This window comes from Platichthys flesus, chromosome 10, assembly GCF_949316205.1.
Source record: "Platichthys flesus chromosome 10, fPlaFle2.1, whole genome shotgun sequence".
NCBI lineage: Eukaryota > Metazoa > Chordata > Actinopteri > Pleuronectiformes > Pleuronectidae > Platichthys > Platichthys flesus.
The window spans coordinates 7,052,610-7,077,243 of record NC_084954.1 but is presented as its reverse complement, the minus strand read 5'-3'; the positions used below and the strand labels follow the sequence as shown (position 1 = coordinate 7,077,243).

The following is a 24,634-nucleotide window of genomic DNA, read 5'->3' as shown; positions in this document are numbered from 1 at the left end:
TTGTTGACACACCAGAGGAGTGCAAGTTTACTCAATGTTAGGTATCTGTCTATCTCAGAGTACTGCACACTGGCCTGTGGAAATACAGTGTAATGTCAATGTTCGGAGCGTTTCTTTAAAAATACAAGTGATAGATTGCTCTCAGCTGGTAAATAAAAAAAAAAAAAAAAAAATCCTGAAAGCAACCAAACAACTGTTTTTGGCTGTTTTCTTCACATTAGTCCAAGACACTACTTTTCCTCCTTGTGCTGGGGTTTGCAATTCTATGTACACAGAGTCGACTTTCTCATTTACAGTTTAACAAAGAGCTGGAAACGTGCAGAGGTTAGGCTGAAGCTGCCAGCTCCTAAAATGAAATATCTCAGGTATTCTGAGTTAAGGATAATTCAACTTATTCTTGATGATGTAACCGATTCATGTGATCTCCTGAGTGGAGTTAATAGGTCAGTTCCTGCCTCTGTCTGCTGCAACTGGCTGCTCCACCTCTCGCCTGAATAATGAGGAGGTCATGTCTGAAAACAGCTTAATTGTTCAGAAGCATTGATCCTCACAAGTGCTGACAGAATCATATTTAGGTGACTTAAATTCCCAGTATTTCATCTACATAGGCAGCAGAATACATATTAGAGATTTTCTGATTCTGATACCTGCATCGGAAATGCCTCCGACACTGCTGAATATGCTGAGTCAGGCATCGGCGAGTACGTAAATCTATGTAACGATCCAATACCGCGGTCGGTATATCAGTTTCACCTTGATAGAAGTGCAAATTTATTTATAGAAAGAAGAATTGATTTCCTCTTGTGCACCGTTAGCCATAGTTAATGAAAATGTCAGCGATCTGTGGCGATATTTCAGGCTGGAAATCCCCAAGTGAAACTCTGGCGTGCACCGGATGCAAGACTTTGGTTTCGTATTTAGTTATTTGTGTGTTTTTTCAACCATAGAACAAAATACATTCTATTGGAGTCATTGTCTTATGTGTTTTTTTTTTTCAAAGGGGTTTAATCTGAGCCAGACCAAACTAACAATGACAGCAGTCTATACCTCCACACAGGGTTTTTAGCATACAGCTGGTAAGACGCTTTATGAGTTGTTCTTTTTTTTAAATGCACTGGAATCAGTTTGGCCCCTGCACCGGGATATGGAAGAGAAAACTGTTATCCGAGCATCTCTAATAACTGATTATTCCTATTATTATGTTTTAGCTTGTGTCAGTCTGGCTTTGAGTTTGTACCTCACTCCAAAGGAAATCCAAGAAGCTCTCTCAGTTCAATGTGATAAGGCCCATCTATTCCTCCTGTCTTTTAAGCCCCTTTCCTCCTCCTCCTCCGCTGCTTCAGCTCCCGTGCCAGGTTTCTTTGAGCCAAGGAGTCCCTGCTGGAGAGTCAGGACTGTGCTGGCGCTCAAAGTAGAGGCTGCGCAGCTAACTCAAAGACCCCCCTCCAAGGAGGTCTCCGGAGAGCCATGAGCGCAGAGTGAACAGATCTCACGCGAGCACACTCGGGCGAGAGGGAGGACGCAAGCGAGTGAGCACGACCGGTGCTTTCGACTGCTTGGCAACGACCAGCCACAGTTAATTAAGTGTTTTTTGAAAGGGGCTCTGCTTGGAAATGGGCTGATAAGCAGCCGTAAACTATCCACTCCATTGGCTCCCAACAATACATCTGCTCATAGTGAGCATTGCATAAGACTGCTCAAAGTCAAACCCTAAGCTATGCATTGAAGCTGGCTGCATTTCAGTGCCTGCAGGCTCCTGTCTTTCCTCCTCCTCTTCCTCCTCCTCCTTGTTTTCTCCTCGCATCTCCTCCTTAACCCTCTTTCCCATCATGCTTCGGTGGGCCACCTGAGGGGGGGATAGGCCTGGTGACAGCTTCCAGGGAGATGTGGGCGGCCTTCCGTCTCAGCTGGCGAATGGTGGAGAAGAGGGGGAGATGGATCAGGGCTTCCACAGAGAGGACCTCCGCCGAGAGAAACAAGACCTGTGACTTTTCTGCATTTAATCTAGATTTTCTGGTTCTGTTTTCTTCAGTGTTGCGATCCCGGGTGAGGGAGAAGGGAAAAGAGATATTAAGAGATGGATTGCCAGGGGAGGAGTTGTCGCTCACTGTTACTGTGCTCATGTAAATGAGTATGAATACAGATGAATATTATGTATGTATGTATGTATGTATGTATGTATGTGTAGGTTGGTTATTGCATAATATGATGGTGAATGCCTTCTTTTACTCTGGAACAGGGAAAATCCTTGTTGTGCCTGTTGGCTTTAAAATGTGTTGAAGGTCTGAAAGCGCAGATACACAGAACTTCTTTTAAACTACCTTATCTCGGTGAACATGTAAATGCTGAATACATTCTGAGTCGACCTCTGAATATTGAAAAAGCTTTTATATATTCAGAGGACACCATGCAAGTTCTTTTTAGTGCTTTTTCTGTTTGTGCTTGTTGATCCGGCACAGTATGACATGCACACAAAAAGCTGAGTTTTGCACAGTTATTACTTTGTGTGAGACTCCTTTAAAGTATGAATGAGCTGTCACCCCTTGTGAGTGCAACATGTTTTTTTCTGTTTGAAATCAATAATGTCAGGAAAATTTGGGTCTATTTTTCTAGCTCCGTGTTGAGATGTTGGACATCACTTGAATTCCAAACAGACATATTTATTAGCCCTTCTAATTACTCTCCACAAGAGCCCGGAGTTTTGGCCCGGAGTTTTGTTTACTGTGGAGCATTGCATTAATGAAAGAGCAGAGAGGAAAGGAGAGTGTTAGAAAAGGAGCAGATCTAAGAAGGATGTAAACGTCGGTCTTATACAGAAACAAGTGCAGAAAAAATAAACATTGTAGATGTGGGCGTTTTATAATGACTAATAATCCTTGTCATATGAGCTTCATTGTGAGTACCAACATATATAACAAGTCCTCAAAACTAAAGAGCCACATAGTTTTCATTGTGGCTCTTTAGTTTGTTGTGCGTTTCCCATGAGTTTGTTATGGTAACCATAATAAACAAGTAGCTTCAGTGTGAAGGATTTAATGGTATCGAGCTATGAGGCTGCATTTTTCTCAAGTGTGTAGAAAGACCTGTGGTTTCCCTCAAATAACATAAAACCATGGAAGTCCATCTCTGCAGCCAGTTTGTTCTTATCTCCTTCAGCAACATGGCCTTGCAAAGTGGTGGATTGTGTTTGAATATGAAGATTCACTCATTTTATGTTTTGATGTGCAGACCATGATTCACTAATCCAAATGAAAATCGAACTTAGACCCTTTTAAAGGCCCTTTCAGGTTTGCCCTGCACTTGCTGTGTTGTTCAGAGAGAAGACAAAAAAAAAACCTGGGTTAAAATTAGCACTTTATTAGCTTAATAAATGTTCCTATAAAATGCAACTGTAGGTTGTAATTTTCTGCTTTTACAGGCAATACGGTTTCTTTCTTAATGTTCAATTTCTGCAGGTGAATGTGTCGGAGCATTAATGATTCAGCTCAGGTTGTTCCTGTAATGCGATTCAGTGTGAAACCACCACTAAATGCTGCCTTTAGAAATTACCATAGAGCTCATACACTCACCAGAAATGAACAATAATTGCCTCATGGAAATACTTCTGACTGCAGGGCTGTTTAATAGATTGCATTCTATTGTAGCAGTGTGAGTGTCTTCAGAGGTTTCATGTTCCCTGCTGTGGAAGCGTTCTCTCGGGCTCCACGTATAATCAGCCTCTAACAAGGAGCACCAGTCAACAATGGCAGCCCCTCAGCCACTTAGTTTGGGTGTGGAGAAGTTGCAGGTTTTGCTCGTTTTGACAATTACAACTTTGACCCTGTTCACTCGCTGAGCACATGATTTGTGTGTTTTTGTGTTGTTTATTATGAAGCCCCATCTGTTGAAGGCCTTTTTTTTGCAGTCTGGCCCCGGCTTCGCCTTGCAGTGGAGTGTCTTAGACCGACGGGATCATCTTGGCGGCCCTTTGTGGTGTGTGGTTGCGAGTGCTTGTGCGTCCCGGGAGAATATGTTGGCTGAGGAGATGATTAAGCTCCCCCGTCCTCGTGAGAGCGTTTGGAATCTAATTACCCAATTTCCTTTACGACTGAATCCTGCACTTAAGCACAATCCCAGTTCTCCGTGACGCAGACAGACGTTCTGCTGTGTCTCTCGAAGCACGTTCGTGGTCACCGAGAAATATAAATTCACCAGTAGGCTTCGGCTGTAAGGGTAGAGCATGTGATTGCTGCTCCGTATCCGTAAGACTTACCAGTACTCTTCAACAAGTCATTTCATTTCTCCCAGTGGCAGTGCTTCCAAGAAGAACATTGGCAAAGCATTCGGAGAGATGGAGCATGGAGACTGGCTGTAACACAGAGAGATGCAGCCATTTCTCCATTTGGGACCCTTCACTCCCTCTGTCATTACTTTAATGTGCAATACACTGCGAGCAATAGAGAGTGCACCAGTCGAGATTGGCTGTGTGTGTGTACATGTGTACACAACAGACGTAAGGTTTACAATTCCAACGCAATGAATTCTCCTGTTCATTCAATGTCATTGTATATCCAATGTTATCTTACACTTCCCTCTTGCAATGTGGTTCAAAAACCGGTGGCAGAGACTCCCCAAAGAGTTACACACATCGGTGAAATGATAACGGAAGTGAGAAACCAGAAGTTATTTGAAAAATACACTAGTCTTATCTTTAGGCCTGCGACGGGGGGTTCGTAAGTGTTCCAATGGTTTTATAGGTCCAAGGCAGAATATTCAAAGAAAGTTATTGTCACTTTGCAAGCTAAACAAAATCATGAACAGTGTCATCCTCAGTGTCTGTAATAAAGATTTACTAAGGAAACATGTATAAATATTAAATTATGAAAATGTAAATTAAAAATGTAAAATTAAGTCTCCCGCAGCTTTGGGAAAGAAGCTGTTTGTGTGTATGAGGATAGTTCTGGCTTAAGTAGATGGTGTTCGGTATGTATGATGTTCTTTGAAGGTGGTTTTGTCCTGTGCTCTGTGGTGACCACTGATCTAAGGCTTTCTGGCCATGCAGATAGGTGTGGTTACATCCCAGTGCAGTGCAGGTGAAGATTTCCTCCGTGCAGCTCACGCTATCTCTCCTCAGTATCGGTGTCCTTGTGGTTTTAGATAATCCGCCGAACAACCCGTCAACAGTTATAACAGGGACTATTTCTTTGGATGAAACTTGTATATCTTAGAACAAGGCCAAATAGCTGTTTGAGCAGATAACATAGAGTCAAGTGAGACGGTATGTTCTCTTGATTGTGTGAAAGGGAGAAAAAAGGTTTCATTTGCTGTTTTTCTCTCCTCTTGTCTTCTCCTCAGTGAAGAGCGGCTCTCGTTCCTCCTCGCTTGACCTTCTCGCCACCTGGTCCACTCCTCCCGCCAACTCGAGAGATGAGCGCCAAGTCGGCCATCAACAAGGAGGTGTTCATACCCCACGACGAGAAGATGCTCGTTGCTGTGCAGGTGAAGCGCAGGACCAAGAAGAAGATCCCCTTCCTGGCCACTGGTGGTCAAGGAGACTACATGACCTTCATCTGCCTCTCAGGTCAGAGAACAAATCAATCTCCTCCTCCTCCTCCTCTCTTCTACTCTCCTTTATATTGTTTTTCTTTGTGTTTGCAGTGCTGTCGTAACCCAAAGCTACATTTACACACGTCTCCCTTAATTCTGCTGCTAATGTTCACACTGATGAGCATGTTTACGTTTCCAATGCCAATAGAATGACGCGCTAAATCGATTTACTGCCGACCTTTACATCAATCGCTCTCAAACAGATTCGATTTACGCTGAAATTGAATAAGGGTTTCAGCAGAAATTGAGCTTTAAATGATTTGTTTTCACCTCTGTTTGAGCATTAGCTGAGATATTGCTTGTTAATTGAATCAGCCATGCATGTTATTCATGACAATAACAAGAGGCTATTAATTTCAGTGCCAGCAGAACTGTTCACAAAAGATCGATGACACCTCTTTATCTCGCCATTTTAATGTCTGCTTCTGCGTTATCTGATCACATAACAACTGTCAAAGTTCTGGTGAATCGGCAGAATTTAAATCAGTTTGACACGAAGGCCAGTTGAGCTTTCTCTGCTTAGGATTCAGATTGAAGGTTTACCCTCCAGTAGCTGCTCAACACAGATCTGCTATGTTTGCTCTCTCAGGTACGAGCTCCTGAAAAACATGCACAAGTCACAGATTAACCTCAGGTTTACTGGAGCCGATGCTGAAGGGTTTATGATGAGTCATCTCTTCTCTGAGGTGAACATGAGTATTATTTGATTATCCCTTTTTGCTGCAGCCTTCACCTCTGCATCCCAATGCAGGTGTGAAAACATAGGAACCAACCTTTTCTTTCCTTAGGGTCCCACCTATAGACGTGTATATATACATCTATAGTTTCTAAAGATGTACGACATGACTGCTCCGTAAAAGTAAAGCCAACGTACCTTAAAACGATGGTTTCTGTCATTTCAAGTGTTCTTATCACACCGATGTATGTTCAAGTGCAGTTTTTCCCAGGAGGTGTGGTTTTTCCACCTACTTACTTGAACAAAGTGAAAAGTCACGATTGACAGCCGAGACTGACTTGTGATTGGTCGATCAGGCGAATCAACAAGACCTCAACAAGACCCCCCCCCCCCCCCCCCGATCACTGCTGCGTAGACTGGTGGCGGTCGTGTTTTCTTTTTGTACAGCATCAGTGTGTGAGCATAGAGGACCCGTGTTTATGACACTGTTACAAGACACATCCAACACACAGGGAAATACGTTATTAAGCAAAAATAGAAATAATTTAGGAAAATCATTTATTTTTCTAGAATGAATCTATAATTTGTAATTTGCATATTTCACCTCCGATTGTTTCTTTGGGGCCCCTCATTCTTTTACACTACAAGGCTGCAATGCTACCAGGCAGTTTCTTCTTGTGTATGTATTGTTTGTGTGTGTGTGTATGTGTGTGTGTTTGTGTGAGTCTGACTGAGGCAGGGTCAGCCTTAAACCCCAGGTGACGCGTCGAGGTGGAGCCAATTTAAACAGCTTCAAAGTTACTATCAGTGGAGGATTTATATCCTGGATCATTGCATCAACTGACTGGAGCAGGATAAGTCGGATTCAGTCAGTGAATCCAAACCGACTTTATGGATGACGAGCTCTAAAGCTGAACTGTGCGACTGTGGGCTCTCGCATTCATAGTTTTGTTGTCTCTTACTTTTTAGATAAACCACAGAAATAGGCATCTTCTGTTCTTTTGAGCAAGACATCATCTTTCATCTTTTTTCCAGAGAAGGATAAAGATTTGTAGAGTCTACTACCATCACCACCATTCCTCCCAGTAAGTCTCCTGCTTTAGTTGGCCTGTTAAAAGGTTCCTGCCGTCTGGTGTTCATTAACAGTCTCCTGACTGAGCTGCGGTTTTTGTATCACGTGGAAGAACAGTAGTGAAGGCAAGCACTGTCATGTAATTCACTTGGTCATGTGGCATTTATTTGTGTGTGTGTGTATGTGTGTGTGTACTTTATAGTCAAAACCGTCAGTGTGTAACCAGCCTGTGCCCGCCTCCCTACAAACTGGAGAAAACAAGGCTGGTGTGTGTGCCTTTAATGGTTGTGTGTGTGTGTGTGTGTGTGTGTGTGTGTGTGTGTGTGTGTGTGTGTGTGTGTGTGTGTGTGTGTGTGTGTGTGTGTGTGTGTGCGTGCGTGCGTGCGTGCGTGCGTGCGTGCGTGCGTGCGTGCGTGCGTGCGTGCGTGCGTGCGTGCGTGCGTGCGTGCGTGCGTGCGTGCGTGCGTGCGTGCGTGCGTGCGTGCGTGCGTGCGTGCGTGCGTGCGTGCGTGCGTGCGTGCGTGCGTGCGTGCGTGCGTGCGTGCGTGCGTGCGTGCGTGCGTGCGTGCGTGTGTGTACACACGTGTACTTGTGTAAATATGTGAAAGCTCTGTGTATGCTCGAGTGGTGGGGGAGGGGGGGGTCACTGGCACTCTCATGGCTACAGTAGCAGATAGTTGAGGGCCGTACAGTGGCAGGGTTATGTAATCTGTGGCATGTCTTGGCTTCAACCGGAGGAGCAGAGCTGCAGCGACAGCCCACGGGCTCCTCAACGCTCAAGACGCTCAACTAAGATGAAACACCAGGCCGTCACTGCTGCTCTCAGTCCAGCAGCATATGCCCTCACACTGTCAGAAGACAAACAAGATATTTTTCCATGCAAATGACTTGTACTGCACAAACACTCTAACTTGAAGTTTTGAAATAACAACTGTTTTGAAGCTTCTTCTCTGTTTGGAATTAATCACAGCACTTACAGGCATTTAATATGAATTTAATGCAATTGACCTTGTAACCACAATACCCAGTTTGAGCTTTCTTTTCCATGTGGGTGTGTGAGTGTTTGAATTTTCTATTTTTACTGTTTGCTACGTCTGCTAGTGGGACAGAAAGGCCTGGATGGCTCCCACTTGGAGAGCAGGGATTCCTTTTCCAGAATTATACGTGGCTCCAGGCAAACCAGACTGGTTCAACTCATTGAGCAAAGGCTTGTTTGGCTTCAGGATGAACTCTTGGAAAACGGTCGTGGGTCACCTCAGCAGAACAGGGCTTTTCTTGAGAGGCAACAGAACCTGGAGCCAGAAACAGATTTTCTTTAAAGTAGGTTTCCTGTTCATGGGGCCTAAATCAGTGAGGTGCTATTAAAGGAGACATATTCTGCTTTATCAGTGTTTCCTTCCTCTAGTGTGTCACATTGTTTTTTGTGTATTGTAAAAAGTCTGCAAGGTTGAAAAGCCCAAAGTCCTCATTAAAATAAGCTTCTTTCTCGAAGTAGTTCATCTGATATGTCCGGCTAATTGGGATGTCACGTTGTTTCAGACTGAGGCTTTTCAAGTAATAACTCAAATTAAATTCAGGAACCTGAACATGAGCTTTATATATCTCCTTTAAAAAGGCTTTTTTGGGTGCATCTGTAAGTTATTGTTTATAACCTGTGTGGTGTGGTTTAAACAACCTGGACCATTTTGTCTGCTTGGCTCGGCAGATAGCTCCCACAGTTTGCAGGGTTTCTGTCTGGCTCTTGATCTTCTTCCTAATGAAATCTGCTGTGGTTGGAACACAGACCATTCACAGCATTATTTAATGCATGTGACAAACGTTTAGATCCAGGCAAAACAGTTTCTCCCGATTACTGTGCTTATTTTCGCTTTTGCTGTTTCTCCTTCCTCTTTTCCTAGCTTCCCATTAAATGCAAATGAATTCTCTATATCAAATATAATATTCATTATCAAACAGTGAGATCTGAGCTCTGCGTGACCACCAGGAGAACCGTATGTTAACGCTCTCACAACAACACCAGGGGTCCTGATGACAGCGAAGTGGGCTGGAAGATCAACACGGGCCACGTTGGGTGGTGAGCTCTCTCTTTGATTGCCGGGCTTCACGCGGTGCCTGCGTGACTGGACCTCGGATTTGAAACACTGGACCGCCCACAGAATGTTTGGCAGGAGAGATGTGAGGCCCGTTGAGCGCGATAAGACACTGAAGGTTCACTCGAAGAGCCCAGTAGCCCACACGGTGTTCATTTCACTTTTACCGATTTGAGAGGAAAACATATTTCCTTCCTTTCGTTGCTCATCACAGGATTTTTCTTTTGTCCTTGTTGTTTACATCTGCGTGACTAACTTCTACAGGTTGGCAGCTTTCGCGGGTTTAAGGAAGGAAATGAGAAGCAAACTGCTGATTTCTAGAACATGCCATCCTTTTACACAATGTAACCTTACACACGCCTCATGAATCACCATCCTACTCCCAGTTTCTGTCACCAACACATTCTCTGTGTGTTCAGCTACACCAATGCAATATGTTAATACGTGAATTTCCCTGTGGGAAGCATGGTCAAGGGTGTATTCATGCACCGTGTGTTTATGCAGGCATGTTATTTTGTGGGTGGGTTTACATGTTTAATTAAATTTGTAGGCTGTGAGTTGCACATGTGCTATGCAGAGGTTGGTATCTTCGTTGGCATTTATATTGTGTTTTGTTGTTTGTTGATATTTAAACTACAGTCTGACCCATATGGATTTTTGCGGTAACACAAACATTTGCAAATGTAAAAGCAGATACTTATATGAAATTTGTTGATGAATCACTCAAGCAAGAATGGATACACTTAATCATATGAAACACAAGGATTATTTGATTTGAACATCTTTAACATATGGCAGTTGTACACATTGCACACACTCAGCAACACAGCCCAGCATCATTGCTTTTCTCCACGGCTCTTTACAACAGAAATTCCACACTTAGGGCACCGGTTTCCACTTCCCTCCATTTGTCATCAGTGTCCTCGCAGCTTTTGATTCGCTGGTGAGATGGATGGGCGAGCACGGCGTGCAGCTCACTGGTATATTAAGCTGCTTTAGACCGATTGTAAAGTCAGGGCATGTTTACTCAGTTCCAGTCTAACTTGATACATTCGCTTACATACATCTCAGCTTGTAGTTGTGTTTCCCAAAGTTTGTTCAATCTAACAAGTCCAGATAAGAATACAAATAATGGACCATGCATGCAGATTTATTACAATCTGGGATCTGTAGACAAACATAGCTCAGGTAGTTTAATGTAGAGATGTTTTTCGATTAAAATCTATTACAAAAATATAACCTAGCTATTTATATGAAATGTTTTACGTATGATGCTTTTGTTTATTAGTTGAAACATCTTTTCCCCCAAATGTGGAAAAATGGCTTTGGCTTCTCACCCACACACCATTTCTTCATCATAAAGAAGTTCAGCTCTGTGTTGGGTTGGTGCATTTTACAGGATTTTTCTAGTTTGGTTTAAACTGGTTTGCTGCATCGAACCGAGATGTAACTTTTTAAAAACCATATCAGGGAGTCTGGACAAATGTTTGTTAACGAGGTTTAGCCAAGCGGGGGGGTGTGGGTGGTCGGCGTTCTGCTGAGAAGAATGTTGCCTTCTGTGGGTTTCTCACAGGGCCAGTGTAGCTGCAGTGACTGATGCCGGCCTCCCAGTATTTACTGAGAGCAAAGCTATGAAGCCCACTCACACAGGACCAGATACATCTGCACAACACTAATACCACATCTCCTGTTGAGGTGCGTGCGTATGTGCATACCATCCATACCTAATCTCTTTGTGTCAGTGTGCTGGGGAAGCCTTTATCTCCACTAATTGGGTTCTTGCGGCCGCTCAGACTACTCTCCTCCAACACATGAACTGTCTTCACTCTTGCCCCCGCTTATCATGTCTACCTCCCCTCGGCCTCAAACCTCCTCTGGGCCACGATGATGGTCCTTGAAAGCCTTGGGAATGGATTCAGATTCTGAGCCTCTGGGAGTTGGCTGAGATGGAAGATAAAGGGTAGAGAAGTGATGGAAAATGATGAAGTGAAAAGAATAAAGTGATGAAATGACAATCTTTTGAAAGTTTGGGCTTAGCAAGCCAAAATGCCTCTGGGATATATACTAACTAGAGAATAGATACTTGACTCAGGCCGGGGTTCGGACAGAAAACTCAAAACTGATATTCTGGTTCAGGTCGGGTTTGGTTACTTTGGCTGAGCTATATACTTTTGCAGTGCACGTGCCTGTAATCGGGGAAAACATTGGGCCCGGGTCAGATATGGACACAACAAACACAATGCAGGGGGCGGGACCCGAGCCGCGCTGTAAAGAAGAAAACTATTAGCTGAAATTCAACTAAGATGAAAAAGAAAAGCAGACCCCTTGAATCACACCAAGTTGTCTTTTTAATAATTCGATAGAGGATTGGCATAAAATACAATTTTGGACATTCTTCAGAAACATAGTTCACAGAAAACAGCTTACATTTCTGGATTAGTCCTGCAGGCCTGACCTTGACGCTTGAACGGCTGCAGATGTCTGGTTCCTGTCATTGTTGGTTAGCACTCGAGTCTACAATTATGGATTCAGTGCACTCATCTCTTTGGTAGTTTGTTTGTATCGTCCTGATAGAAGACAGACCTTTTTATTGCTTTCTGAGGTTGTATGTGATTCATAAACTTTTGAACATGGTCAGTAACAAGTTATCCATCGGCCTACTTCTTTAGCCAGATGTTTTATTCGCCACTGATTAAGTTGATTTAAAATAAAAAAACGTTTGTGGAAATGGACCAATGGATTAAAAGAAGCGGCGGCTTTCAGTTGCATAATGAGAATCCATGATCTCGGATGTCTCTTTCACACGCTCACTCACCCAGCGCATGCACACGCACACGTGCACGGGGCACACAGCAGGTGGAGTCGGAGAGATGAAAGGCTGAAGTGCTCTTCAGGTGGACTGAGATGTGTGCGGGGCTTTTCGTAGAAACCCCGCAGAGTCGGCCAGTGTGTTTCATCCAGCCCACAGTGTATGGTGGGAAATCAGTGCATGCCCCAGTGATTCTGACAGATCCCATCGCAGTGCATTCCTCTCCCAAAGCCAAACTGTCTATCATCAGCTCCTCCTCTGTACTTGACTGTCCAGCTCAGTCTGCTCGCCTTCTGTCAAAACAAACAGCCCTTTGGTTCGCAGAACACCTCTTCTCTTCATGACTCCCTCCACTAATCAGCCATGGGTGCTGTTTAGCTGCCACCGCTTTTGTCCTGTGTGTGTATATGTGTGTATATTGTGTCTTTTTCCCCCAGCAGAAACTGTTGGGTGCTTTTCTGGAGCAGAGATGTGTTAATTGGGGTTGTGGAGGTAGTGCAGAGTTGTTAGTCTGGAACACTCTGCTCAGCTCCCTGTAACTTTTCATCCACTCCTCGGCTGCCGTTGGTCCCACACCTTCTTTAGGACTCGGCAGGGTTCATGCTTACACTGGAAACGCTGTGGAGATGGAAGAGATGGAAATGATGGGACTGGGGCTCGTCTTTTCTTGTGCCTGGCGTGCATAAAGAATATATTTGACATGGGGGAATTATTTGTGGTTGGCTGTGATTCGGAGTCGATCGTTTCAGTTTGTTTACAGTAGTTTAAAGCTGTTGTGGTGTAGAGAAGGATTTCTCAAGCGTATACATCCCTACAGTTAGGATGTTAATAGATAAATCAAGTGGTCTGGTTGTTAATTGTACTCAAGTGCAGCTCAGACCACATTTTTTCCGAGACTGTCCAAGTACAGTTTTTTTCAAGATTTTTGTCCAAACCAGCCTCGACCTGTTTGGACTTGATAGGCTAGGGTCGTGTATCCACACTCAAGTACGTACCAATCATTACTTTCAAAAGAAATGTTAAGAGACTGTTAAATTCATAAGAATGTGAAGAAAGACTTTTCACTGTCTTCGTCACAGTTAATGCATAAAGTGGATTTTCACTTCGGCATCCACACAAAGTCTCAGCAGGTCGTTACCACAACAGAACAAGGTACAGCTCTGAACCTTAAAACTCTTCATGGCTGCTCCCAGTTGTTTGTGTGGGGAGGTTTTGTCCCAGACCTCCTTGCTGGGGTGTACCCTGTTTACGCCGACAGTCGTGGACGCGCTGATGGCACAGAGCAGCAGGGAGTGGCGCAGGGCCGCGAGGTGATGTGGCCACATAAGAATCACTGAGGACATAATTATTCAAAGAAGAGGACCACACCACACATGGTTTTGATACTGTGTACTCTGACCATATGCATTAGCTCACTGATAGAGCTCACTTGAACAATCCCCTGTGTACCTGGGAGAAAAGTCATCTTCATGTGTTCCCAGCGTTTCTTCTGTGTAAACAAAGTTCGTAACCCGGATTCTTCCTCTCATCTGTGTGAAATGAAGAGATAAAAGAGAAGGAGAGGAGAGAAGACAAGATGGAGCTAAAAATTACAGAACAAAGACCCCGGCTTCTCAAAGTCAGTGATCCATAAAATTAGCCGATGCTCCGTTTTTGTCAAACAAAGCCTTCACGACTGAGCATTTAATAATCAACTGTAATTACTCAATCCAGCTCATCTTCCAACACTTTTCATTTGTCTGTGTAAAAAAATATCCAAGTGGTTCATTTGAAGACAAATGCATTTATGACCTGTCTGGAATCAACTTTATTTCAGCAGATGTTCCCTCTCATTGATGATTAATACAAAATGTTCTGCCAGTGCATTTTAATTAGGCATTTTATAAAGACGCTTTCTTAGTCTCTCCCCTCAAGTCCCAGCACAGGAATTTGAGCGTAATAACAGCTGTCCCTTAGATCGAGGTGTTGCCGGAGAAGTGGAAAAAGTGGCCTCCTAATGTTGGTTGAAAGTGCAGCGGGTAATGTCACACATTCTGGATCAGTCACACACACTGGTCATGAATGTGCTGTAGTCAACATGAAGCAGATTGTCTACTCTGCAGTCGGCTGCTGAAATACTATGAACCAGGAACAGCAATGGTGAAAAGTCCAGCCTGGAATTTATTTACTTGATCTGACAACAATGTGGAGCTGTTACTGACAATAGGCCCCAGAACAGTGTTGCTTGGATCATGACTGATAAGATCCAATTATGTGCGTAATTAAAAGTTTCTGTTTTAAGGTATTAAAAAACCATGGAACAGTGTTTAAACTAAAACATATTAGTAGGATGTAGCCTGTCGAGGTCAAGCAGAGATAAATTACTTGTTTATCCTTTGGGGATCAGGGCGTGACTGACCGATTTGTTCGTAATGTAATGTCGCTCTCCTGTGTTTGTCGCTCTCCTGTGTTTGTCCCGGACACGGTTGAGACTTTTACTCAACTCCATTAATTCAATCCCTCGATGTTGTCTGGATCCTTTTTACTGCACCTGGCCCTCTGCCAACAAGTGCATTTGACTTGGAGAGGAAAACTTTTTTATGTGGCTCTCACAACAAGGAGGTTAACGCTGTGGACTGCCTGCTTTCTAACAGCTCTCTGCAGTCCACTTGCGAGACGCCACCTCCCTGCCGATAAATATGTCTCGATCAGCTAATCTCCATTCTACAGTTTGTTTTTCTGTGTAATCTCTGGGCAGTGGTGTTTTTCTTCAAGCAGTAATTTAACAAACAGGACTTGTTTTTCTCTCATATGGTTTCTGCCAACTTTGGGGAATCATCAGAGAACGGATGAAATAGAGTTTGAGAGTTTAACCAATTGAAAATCTTCAGCTTTGCCACATTTAGTTTGTTATTTACTTAAATCTGACAATTCTAGTGTTGGAGTAGGATCTCTGAGATATCTAGTTTACTTACAATCTGTGAGCTGGTTCAATTTCCGGCTTAATTGACTGCATTTGCAAAACATTTATTGAACAAGGTTCAGAGGGAACATTTAATCTCACAAGCTACAACCCTCCTTGATGAAAACACTTAAAAAAGGGAACTTGGTGTTGGGAAATGCTGTGGGTGTTGAATACATTAATATACCGGCAACAGCTTGACTGCAGTCGACCTGGTTGTGTAATTTGTTTGTTTGCATGTATAGAGTAAGTAGATTGATAGGATGAACTTCATTGGAGTCTAGGGCTTCTCCACTTCACTCTGTTAAACATGTCCAAGGTTTTCTTCTGGAGAAAGAGGAAATGGGATAGAGATGGAAGACCCAGAGAAGTGGTGAAGTCCTGCAGTGTATGGGTAGACAGTATAAGCTATCAGGCTATCACCCTATCAGGCTCACTACAAGTTTGAAAATGTTTTTGTTGTTAAATGTTAGTTTACGTTGTTTTGACCGTCGCTCAACCTGCTCTTTGTTGGATAAGCCTCAGCAAACAGGGACTTACCAAAGTGTCTGTTGGCTGGAGTATTGACACGACATAATCATCCTGGCCTGATGCCTCCAGTACAATCTATCATTGTCTTGGCTGACTAAAGTTTGGTCCATCTGCAAAAAAGTATTTAGCTTTTTTGAAATCATATGGACAAATTGCTGCCAGATGTCATATTTTACAACTTTGCATATATACTTTTTTATTGAAATGAAAAATACAAAAAGAATCTGTGTTAAATTGTGCTTCACTGTGTTATGTACAGAGATTATAATGTAAATACTCTTTATTGGATTAGATTCAGGTATGTGATAATATTGTATTAATAATAATTTGTTTATGACTTGCAATATAATTTCAGGATTTGTATGAACTGAGAAACTTAGTTGAATCCAGGAGGTTACGTTTTCACCCCTGTCCTTTTGTTTGTTTTTAAGCAAGATCACGCAAAAACAACAGGATGGATTTCCAAGAATTTTGGTTGTATGATGCCAGATGTCAGGGGAAGAACCCTTTGAATTTGTTTTGACTAATTCATGGATCTTGATAAATATATCAGGGATGTCGAGGGGACTAATTTCTATGCGCCTGCAATTTTGGTGGGGCTTGATTGAATTTACGTTGCCGGAGTATCCGCTCGCCTAATGCCATTCCAGTTTGATGATGTACTGTATTTCCCAATCCTTCCAGCATGAGTTAATGTCTTGGTCGCTTTATTCCTCTGCCTTGAAATTGAAATTTTATGGGGTTAACATTTATGAGCAGTGCACCACAATGAAAGTGTCTTCTATCTTCTGTCGCCACATATCTCTCGAGTCTTATCTTTGTTAAGTTTAAGAGACACATTTTCTTTTACAGCCTGCTCGTGCATTGATGTACAATTCCTTTGATGGCCAGAAAGGTGTATAATACCTAAATAAAATATCTGCCCGAGCTGATCAATTTATGCGTGTCCTTTAAACAAAGTATCAGTGTCTGCACACAAAATTTAACATATGCACGCTCCTCAGTGCCGTTTCCTTACTTTTCTTAAACTTTATCAAAAGCATTAAAAGAAACTTAGATGTACTGCACTTGAATATGATTTCTCAAAGCAACTTTCTTTATTCTTTTTGGCATCAAGATGTCTCTCATGTGTTCAACCTTAACCTGTGTCGTGGGGCTAATAAAGCTGAAAGCAAACTGTCTCTGAGGATGCACCACTGCCAAACACACACAAAGAAAACTGAAATGTCTTTGCATTAACCTTGGGGACTCATTTGCCTGGTTGGAGAACTTTAAGGAGAAACATGCTTTTGTTTTCTGCTCTAGCTGCCCCCCCCCCCCCCCCCCCCCTTGTCTGTCGTTGTCCAATTATCTTTAGTCTTTGTATCTTTAATGTACGGTTGTTAGTGAGAGAGAGTGTGTTTAAGAATCCTGTCACTGTCCCTCTGGCAGAGATATTGGCTGAGTTCAGGATTTCGGAACATAAATGAACATGGCTTGTCCACGGCACATTAACATTTAAGTTTTGCCAAGTGAAAATTAAAAATCTGGCCTGATTTAACATCCCTTTCGTCATACAGTGCAGGGCTCTGCTCTGTTCAAATGTGGCAGAGGCGGATATTTAACATTTTAGGCCCAAGCCACAGCTAATACTGTTTAGTAGTTCAGTTTAGTCTGTTTAGACTTTTATCTAATACCTAAAATTATCTCAAGATGGAATCTATCAAAGTCTGGGTAAGTTGCCACCTCTGCTTCACAGTATCCTGTCGGGAAACCTTGTGACTTTATGTTCCTTCTGCTAAGAAATAGAAATAATTACATTATCTTTTTTATATAATTTCTATAATCCTGTTCTATAACATTTCCATTGCTCAAGGAGTGGAGCTGGAATTGAACTGCCTCTAGGTGGTCGAGGCACAGACTGAGAAGAATCGATAAGAGTGTACTGCAGAAAAAAAGCCCTGCAGCTCACACAGTAAATATTTGTTTGGCCCGGAGGTTCGAGAACAAATGCAAACAGCGCATGTGGAATTATACTTTGCAAAAAGCAAACGTGTAACTTAAAGTGCTCCGCCCATGTTCTCATAGCATTTATTGCATATATGCAGTTATTTATCAGTCATTTATTATTTTAGGGGTTAAATGTAGTCATGTGACCTTAGTGTTGGACCCAATAAAACGTATTACCTCCACCAAGGAGTTCATGTTTTCATTGATAGCGTCTGTTTGTTAGTTAAAAGGATTAAACTATGGTATGGATTACAAGGAAGCTTGGTGGAAGGATGTGAGACGGACCAAGAAAGAAGCCATTACATTTTGGATTGAATCTGGATCAAGGGCTCCCAATCCAGGTCTTTAATATCGGGTATCAGCTGATTCAGAATTGGATCCCACACTTAATTTACAGTACATGGTCTCTCAGAGGACAGACTTGGGAGAGGCGCGGGTCTAGTGGCAGAAACTTGGACTATGGGCAGAAAAGGTCTCTGGTTCAACTCCACGGAGAGACAACAACAGATGAACCTGGATTGATCTGTCAAAAAATCCAAGAGAATTCTCCCTACCCTGTCTAGTGCCCCTGAGCAAGGCACCTTACTCCCCCAACATCTGCTCCCCAGGCGCCGTACATGGTCGCTCACTGCTCTGTGTGTCCTGCACCAGATGGGTTAAATGCAGAGGATAAATTTACCTCTGTGCATGTGTTTGGTATAAATAAACATATCTTAATCTTAAAATACATATTGAGTTTATCTGACACATTGAAATAACACAGCTGTAAACTAGACAATGTCACAAGCCTTCTTTTTATGAGGTCATGGGTTATAAAAGTATATATTTAGTCTGTTCTGTTTTTGCCGGCAGAGAAATCGAAGTTGAAGGCATAAAGAAATTATTTAATAGATACGATTTTCCAAAGCAGGGAGCTACAAAGCAGGAAACTGCTTTCATTGTTCTGTAAGTTTTTTGTTTCTTTTTTTCAGGAAATTCTGCAGAAATGCTCTTTATCTTTGTACAGGTTGCTGTCAGACTACAGCTGTCTAAGAGGGGGAGAAAGGAAGATTTAAAAGTAATGTAAGAAAAACTTCTCTACGCCGGCTTCTAATAGGGTAGAGCAGGTTGATACCATCAGATGTAATGAATTCGGAGCCGTAGTCCTCGGTCATATGTTCACTGAGCCTGATGATTCTTATATCACCTTAAAGCCGGTGGTATTGATTTTGAAGTGAGGCCTATGGATTTGCTGAGCCAGTGCATCTGGAGTTAACTCCACCAGTCGCTTTAAAGGGAGAGTGGATTTATCTACTGCTCTGAAACCGAGAAGGAATTCTGCCCTCCAAGCAGATCTGAGTCCAGCCGCAGTCTCGCAAGACGAGTCGGATTTGATACTTTATCTTTTTAGCATGGTTTTTGTCTGCTGTTAAAGACAAGGTGCTGCTGCAGTTCTCGGGAATGAGAAGTAGGAAACAACTGCTTCAATCAACAGATCCATAACAACTTCAGTTTTACACTTGCCTCAGTGGGGAAGTTAACACAGTGAATGATTGGTGCTCCCTGAGAAACACGCACTCAAGGCTAAGTCTACATAAGAGAGCTTTAGTGTTTAACAGTTGGTGGTGCTTATGCTAGTGATTGGGACAGATTCCAAAACAGTCCCCACATCCCCGACTTAGTCTGTTTCTAATCCTTTTCCCTCAGAGGCCACTAACAAACTAGTGACTGGATGTGAAATTAATAGAAAGTGGTGACAGCAAAGAGCTGCCTGAGGCATCACAAAGTGCTGTGTGAGGCAGCAACATACATATGAATTTCGTGGGGCAGATACCAATATTACAAAGTTTTGTTTCTAATATACCAGTCGATATATGTATATATGTTTATGTATTAGATCTTTCTATGGTTGTGTTTTTGTATTCGATGATTGAGGCCTGAATGATATGGACGTTTGTAAAAAATTCCAATACGGATATAGCAGCCAATTAAAGACATTAGAAAAAAGGTGGCAATGAATCCTAAGATGTCTAGAATTACAATGAACTTATTAATGTAAAATGTAAACATACATGCTCATGTTTTCTGCATTGTTTATTCTCTAAAAGCCAGGAGGTTCCCATTTAGAATCCCAGTTCACGCATGGTCTTTCCGTGTGGAGTTTGCAAACACAAACACAGATACCGATACGTCTGAGGAAAGGCTCATATCAGCCAAATTTTGTCTTGATCCACAAAACACTTATTTGAAGTGTAGGATACTTATCCTGTGTACTTTCGTTTTCTCGTTTGTCAGGTTGACCACCTTAGTTCACTCACAGGTGCAGACTGTACTGGTCCGTTACTGGTCGCCGTTTTGTTTGGCTGGTATGAATGTGTTTGTTTGCCTGTTGATGAATGCGTGTTCAGTCCATCAGACCATTAGATGTGGATCAACTTTGATACAAGCAGACAGCCCTGAATCTACTGAGCTTGAGTAATTGGACCTTGTGGGGAATGACAGACCCACTTCTCGTAAATGCACACACTCGTGATAACACTTGCCCTCAAACACACACACACTTGTCCTCACGCAGTTTCCCATAATACCGCCCTTTGATACAGTTATCAGATGAACGCCGGCCCATTGTGAGATTAGAATAAATGGCTTTCTGGCTAAAGATTTTAGTCTTTACCAGTAAAAAATCTTGAGCGGCGTCAGGGTCAAGTCAGGTAGTCAAAAAGAGATTGATTGGATGAGCCACAGTCCAACTAGGGAGTGCTTTACTTTCACAGTAAGGGGAAACAACATCTGGCTGGGGTGAGAGTGTGCAACTGCTGACTTTCACCCCAGTGAAACATTTCACAGGGACATGTCAGATGTTACAAAATCTCTAAACTGACTTGTAGCTCAAAATAGGACATCTGTAAGTCTTTTGGAGCCCCGAGGTAAACTTGGTCTCTCAGAGGACGGACTTAAAGTTTTTGTTTGAGTTATTATTTCTTAAAAGGAGCAAGAGAACCTGAAGTACATACAGCTTAGAGGATATAGACTGGATACAAGTTCAGTGGGCATTCACAGGCCAGGCCCACTTAGTCGTCAGCAAACAGCTTCATCTACTGGTTATTATTCAGATATCGCAACATGCTCACAGGGAGTGGGGTCAAATGTGAGACCCAAGGGCGGAGAATCCATCCTTAGGTGGTTATAATGTCCAAGGATTTTTTAACAGATTAACCAAAAGTTCAAAATTTTTCAATTTACTAAATGTCGGTTTACAATTAAATGGTTAATGATGAAAATCCCTGTTATTGACCCATTTGTTTACCCATTTGTCACAGATGAGACATTTCTATTGACTTTGAATTCTAGTCTTGGCCTCTTATTGTTTCTTCTAACCAAATAATGTAAGTTGCTAAGGGGGGGGGGGGGAGTTTGGAACATGATCACAGTTTTTCATTGGTGTAGTTTAATACATTTTGAAAGCTTGAAAACGGAATACCCCCTTTGAAAAGTTTCTATAATCACATTTGAAGTGTGAGTCATTATCTTGCACAATTATTTGGAATGCAAAAATATTTCTTCAACATGTTTTTTAAGCGAGGCATTTCACGATGGACATAAAATGAACCAACAGGCTGAAAGTCGTGCCAAAAAATAAAAGCACACCAGATTGAAATTGGCATTTTTCTGATAAGAAGTTACAGATAAAGAAAAATGTGGCTATTTGATTATAAACCTAGAAAAACTCACCAAAACACAGTTCATCTACTCAGAAAAACAACACTGCCGCGCAAAGGCCTTTTAATCAACAGGCTGATGACCTCATGCTGATTTTCTGGTTTTATGTGCACCCATTCGGTTGACATATGAATTTGAGGAACTTCTTCCTGAAGGGATCTTGAGATGGAGATAACCTCAGCCCCACCCTGGACCCAGCTGTTGTTACAATAGGTTTTGACCTAAGTAAATTCATAAAGAGTTCATTTGAAGTTTACTGTATTTCCTTCCATGCAATCTGTGATTCTGATCAAATACGTGGGGTCTAAACAGATAAAAAGAAATCCCACCCGTAACTTTTATCTGTTCATCTTTCCCTGTCTTGATTTCTTCACTTTAACGTCTTTGAACTTTGACCTTATATTGAACATCTGTTGGTCTCTATCTCCTTACTCTTTTAAACCGGACTCCCTCAGCTTGGTTCTCATTTATCATAATGACGACCTTTCTCCAGATCCTAACCTAAGGAAGACAAATACTAACCTAGCGTAAACGTCTGTGCATGTTTTCTGCTGGTTTGTTACTTTGAATTTCCTTTGAGGAAATCTACACATTTATATTTAATTTAACAGAAAAGTCTTAAACAGATTTGGTTTAGCTCTATTGATCATTGCAGGATTTATGCTTGTTGCCTTTGTAATGGTTGGATCTGAGGTGTTAGTTCATGAGGTCACTAACAGCTTCATGGAGGAACCGCATGGCGTAAGACTTTGAGGAGTCTCGTTGACAGGAAGCCAAAGCTCTCGTCAGCGAATAACACCTCTGCATTTTCACATTTGCTCGGCTTCTATTAGCATGTCAATAAGGTATGTGGGTTTAGGTCAGTGGACAGTAGAACATACACAGTAGGCTTTAAAAAGTGTGTCATATGACCTCGGCTCACGATTTGCATATTGTGGTGCATTAAAAAATCTATTGTAATGTGCATATGTGTTGTCTGTGACCCTCAAATCTCAAATGGCTATGAATAATGAAGTAGTCATTATTCAAACATAGATTTTATTTGATATCTGTTATAAGTTATGATAATTTATGGCTGTTTTCTAGTTCTTTCCTGATGTGTTGGCTTGAAGTTACTGGAGCACATCCACAGATGAACTCGCCGTTACTAGCTCCCTCGATAATCTTTAACCATCACATAGCCCGATCGGTAAGAACTGCTGGAGGCTGTTGCGCTCCTCTGTCATCACATATCACAACTGCTCACTGACCAATTAAGCATTGGTTTGGTTTGGCCTGCCTCAGTATCAAGGGACCCAGTCAGGCATGTAAATGATTGGGTCTGTGTTGAGGAGCCGGGGTTCACCTCGTCTGGCCTCGGTGGTCTTTGATTGATTAGCTTGAGAATAACAAACAGAAGTTCCTGAATAAAGTGCCCATTAGCTGTTGTACAAAAAGCCGTTGTCCTTATTGATGTTTTTATTCTCGGTGACACAGAGCACAATGTTTTGTAACTAAGACTGTGGATTTTTTAGATAATCTAAACCAACTGTCCAACTTTAAGTCTGGCATTGCCTGTTGACTGATTTGTGCAGTGGCTCATCAGCTCCATAAGCTCAGCTCATTTCATTTCTATAAAGTACATAGTGTGTACATTCGTTTATTGTATTGACTGATGCTGACAGTAAGTGGTGCTAAGCAGTAAATTGCATTGTGCCTCATATTTCAACTTTTCAGCACAAGACCTGACATTTAAGACCTGTTGACTGAACTTTTGGACTTTTTGTTCAGCCCAAACTACAATAATATGTGCGATAGCTGCCAACCTAAACTTAGTCGGACCAGAAGAAGTGGACTTGGCAGGAGTTCGGATCATTTGCAATGTGAGAACACTTTTTTTGGATAGTGAAAACAAAATAAAACCTGACGAACATAAAAGCCATATTGACAACACGCTGATGTCAGACCAGTCAATGTCCAGTATCAGTAGACACAGCCCACGTGGGTGATGATGACAGGACGTATGTTTATCAAACAGAAGACTTAAGGCTGCTACATAAATTACAATGTGAAACCAAAACTCAACGGGCATGAAAGACATTTACCTTGTTTTGAACCCTGCGCTGAACTTTTAGGTGTGAAAAAGGGTCGATAGAATAAACTAGTAGCTAATGTTACATTCTGTAATGTATGTGATTCCTGCATGACCTAACTTGAATAAAACAGGGTTATTGACCTGGTATTTACCGTTAATGAAAACAATCGTTTTTGATAAACTCTTTATTGTTGTGATTATTTTAATTTGCATATATTATCAAATTTCCCCCCAACTCATTTGTGACATGTCTCTCGTCCATCCTCTCCTTTCAGCCCATGCTTACAGTGCAGCCCTGTTTGCCTGTGAGTGGCATGCATGTTAATTCCTGGTAATGAAGGTCACCTAGAGGAGCAGCTGGAGTCCCTCTCTGTATGGACAACACTCCCTGCAGGGTAGCTCCTGCCTGGCGTGAACCTCACCAGGAAACCAAGAAACACCATATGCTGCCCACCCGCTGCCTCACACCTTTCTCAGGGACTGCCACTGAGAAATTCAATGGGAGAGCTCAGAGCCTCGCAAGAAGTGAGATGCTATGAGGTCCGCCGTCCAAACTTGGAGCAAGTCAGACAGAACTTTCTGCACTGAAATGAACTCAAGAAGCTGCATTGTCAGGAAACAGGAAATTGAAATATGCTAAATAAATCCTGGGTTGATCAGGTTATAATTAAGCAGGTATGGCTAATTATAGTGATTATCTGCAATCAAGCCAACACAGCAACCTAAAGATCCTAGTGGAGTTCATGGCCTCCTGATGAATGTCACAAATACTGAATACTAGAGATGCTACAGTGTGGAAAACTGGCGTAATCAGTTACAGTGGATATTTTACAAGGGAAGAGATGGGACCTTGACATAACACCTGTGATGCCCAGTTGTCTTCCAGGTGACTTGACAGTTTTTAAAAGACTGCCTCCTTCGTTTAAGTTTGCAGATTACCTCATTTATGTAATGAGGTCACCTATTGGCCATACGGTTAAATCTGAAATTCAAGCCAAATAAAGCTTTTGCCTTGAAACCAAATCCTCCAGTTTGTTGGTCAACACTGCTCCTGTCACTTGTCGATACCTGTAGTGTAGACTGAGTATTGATAACTAGTAGTTTAGTTTGCTTATATGCAAAAACACATCTAATGGATGTTATGCCTATTAACACTGGTAACATGGT

The 24,634-nt window shown here is 42.3% G+C and overlaps 1 protein-coding gene across 4 annotated transcripts in view; it reads left to right on the top strand.

The window, feature by feature from the left end:
- Positions 1-24,634, top strand: part of stxbp6 (syntaxin binding protein 6 (amisyn)) — a 56,807-nt gene that overhangs the window by 4,874 nt on the left and 27,299 nt on the right. For 2 of the 4 annotated variants that reach the window (XM_062397103.1, XM_062397100.1), the window contains exon 2: positions 5,335-5,560. In XM_062397103.1, the coding sequence (XP_062253087.1) occupies positions 5,407-5,560 (154 nt within the window). In that variant the 5' untranslated portion in view covers positions 5,335-5,406. Of the gene's footprint in view, positions 1-5,334; positions 5,561-7,097; positions 7,348-8,037; positions 8,185-24,634 lie in introns of those variants that run through there. The other 2 variants (XM_062397102.1, XM_062397101.1) reach the window with 2 other exon arrangements.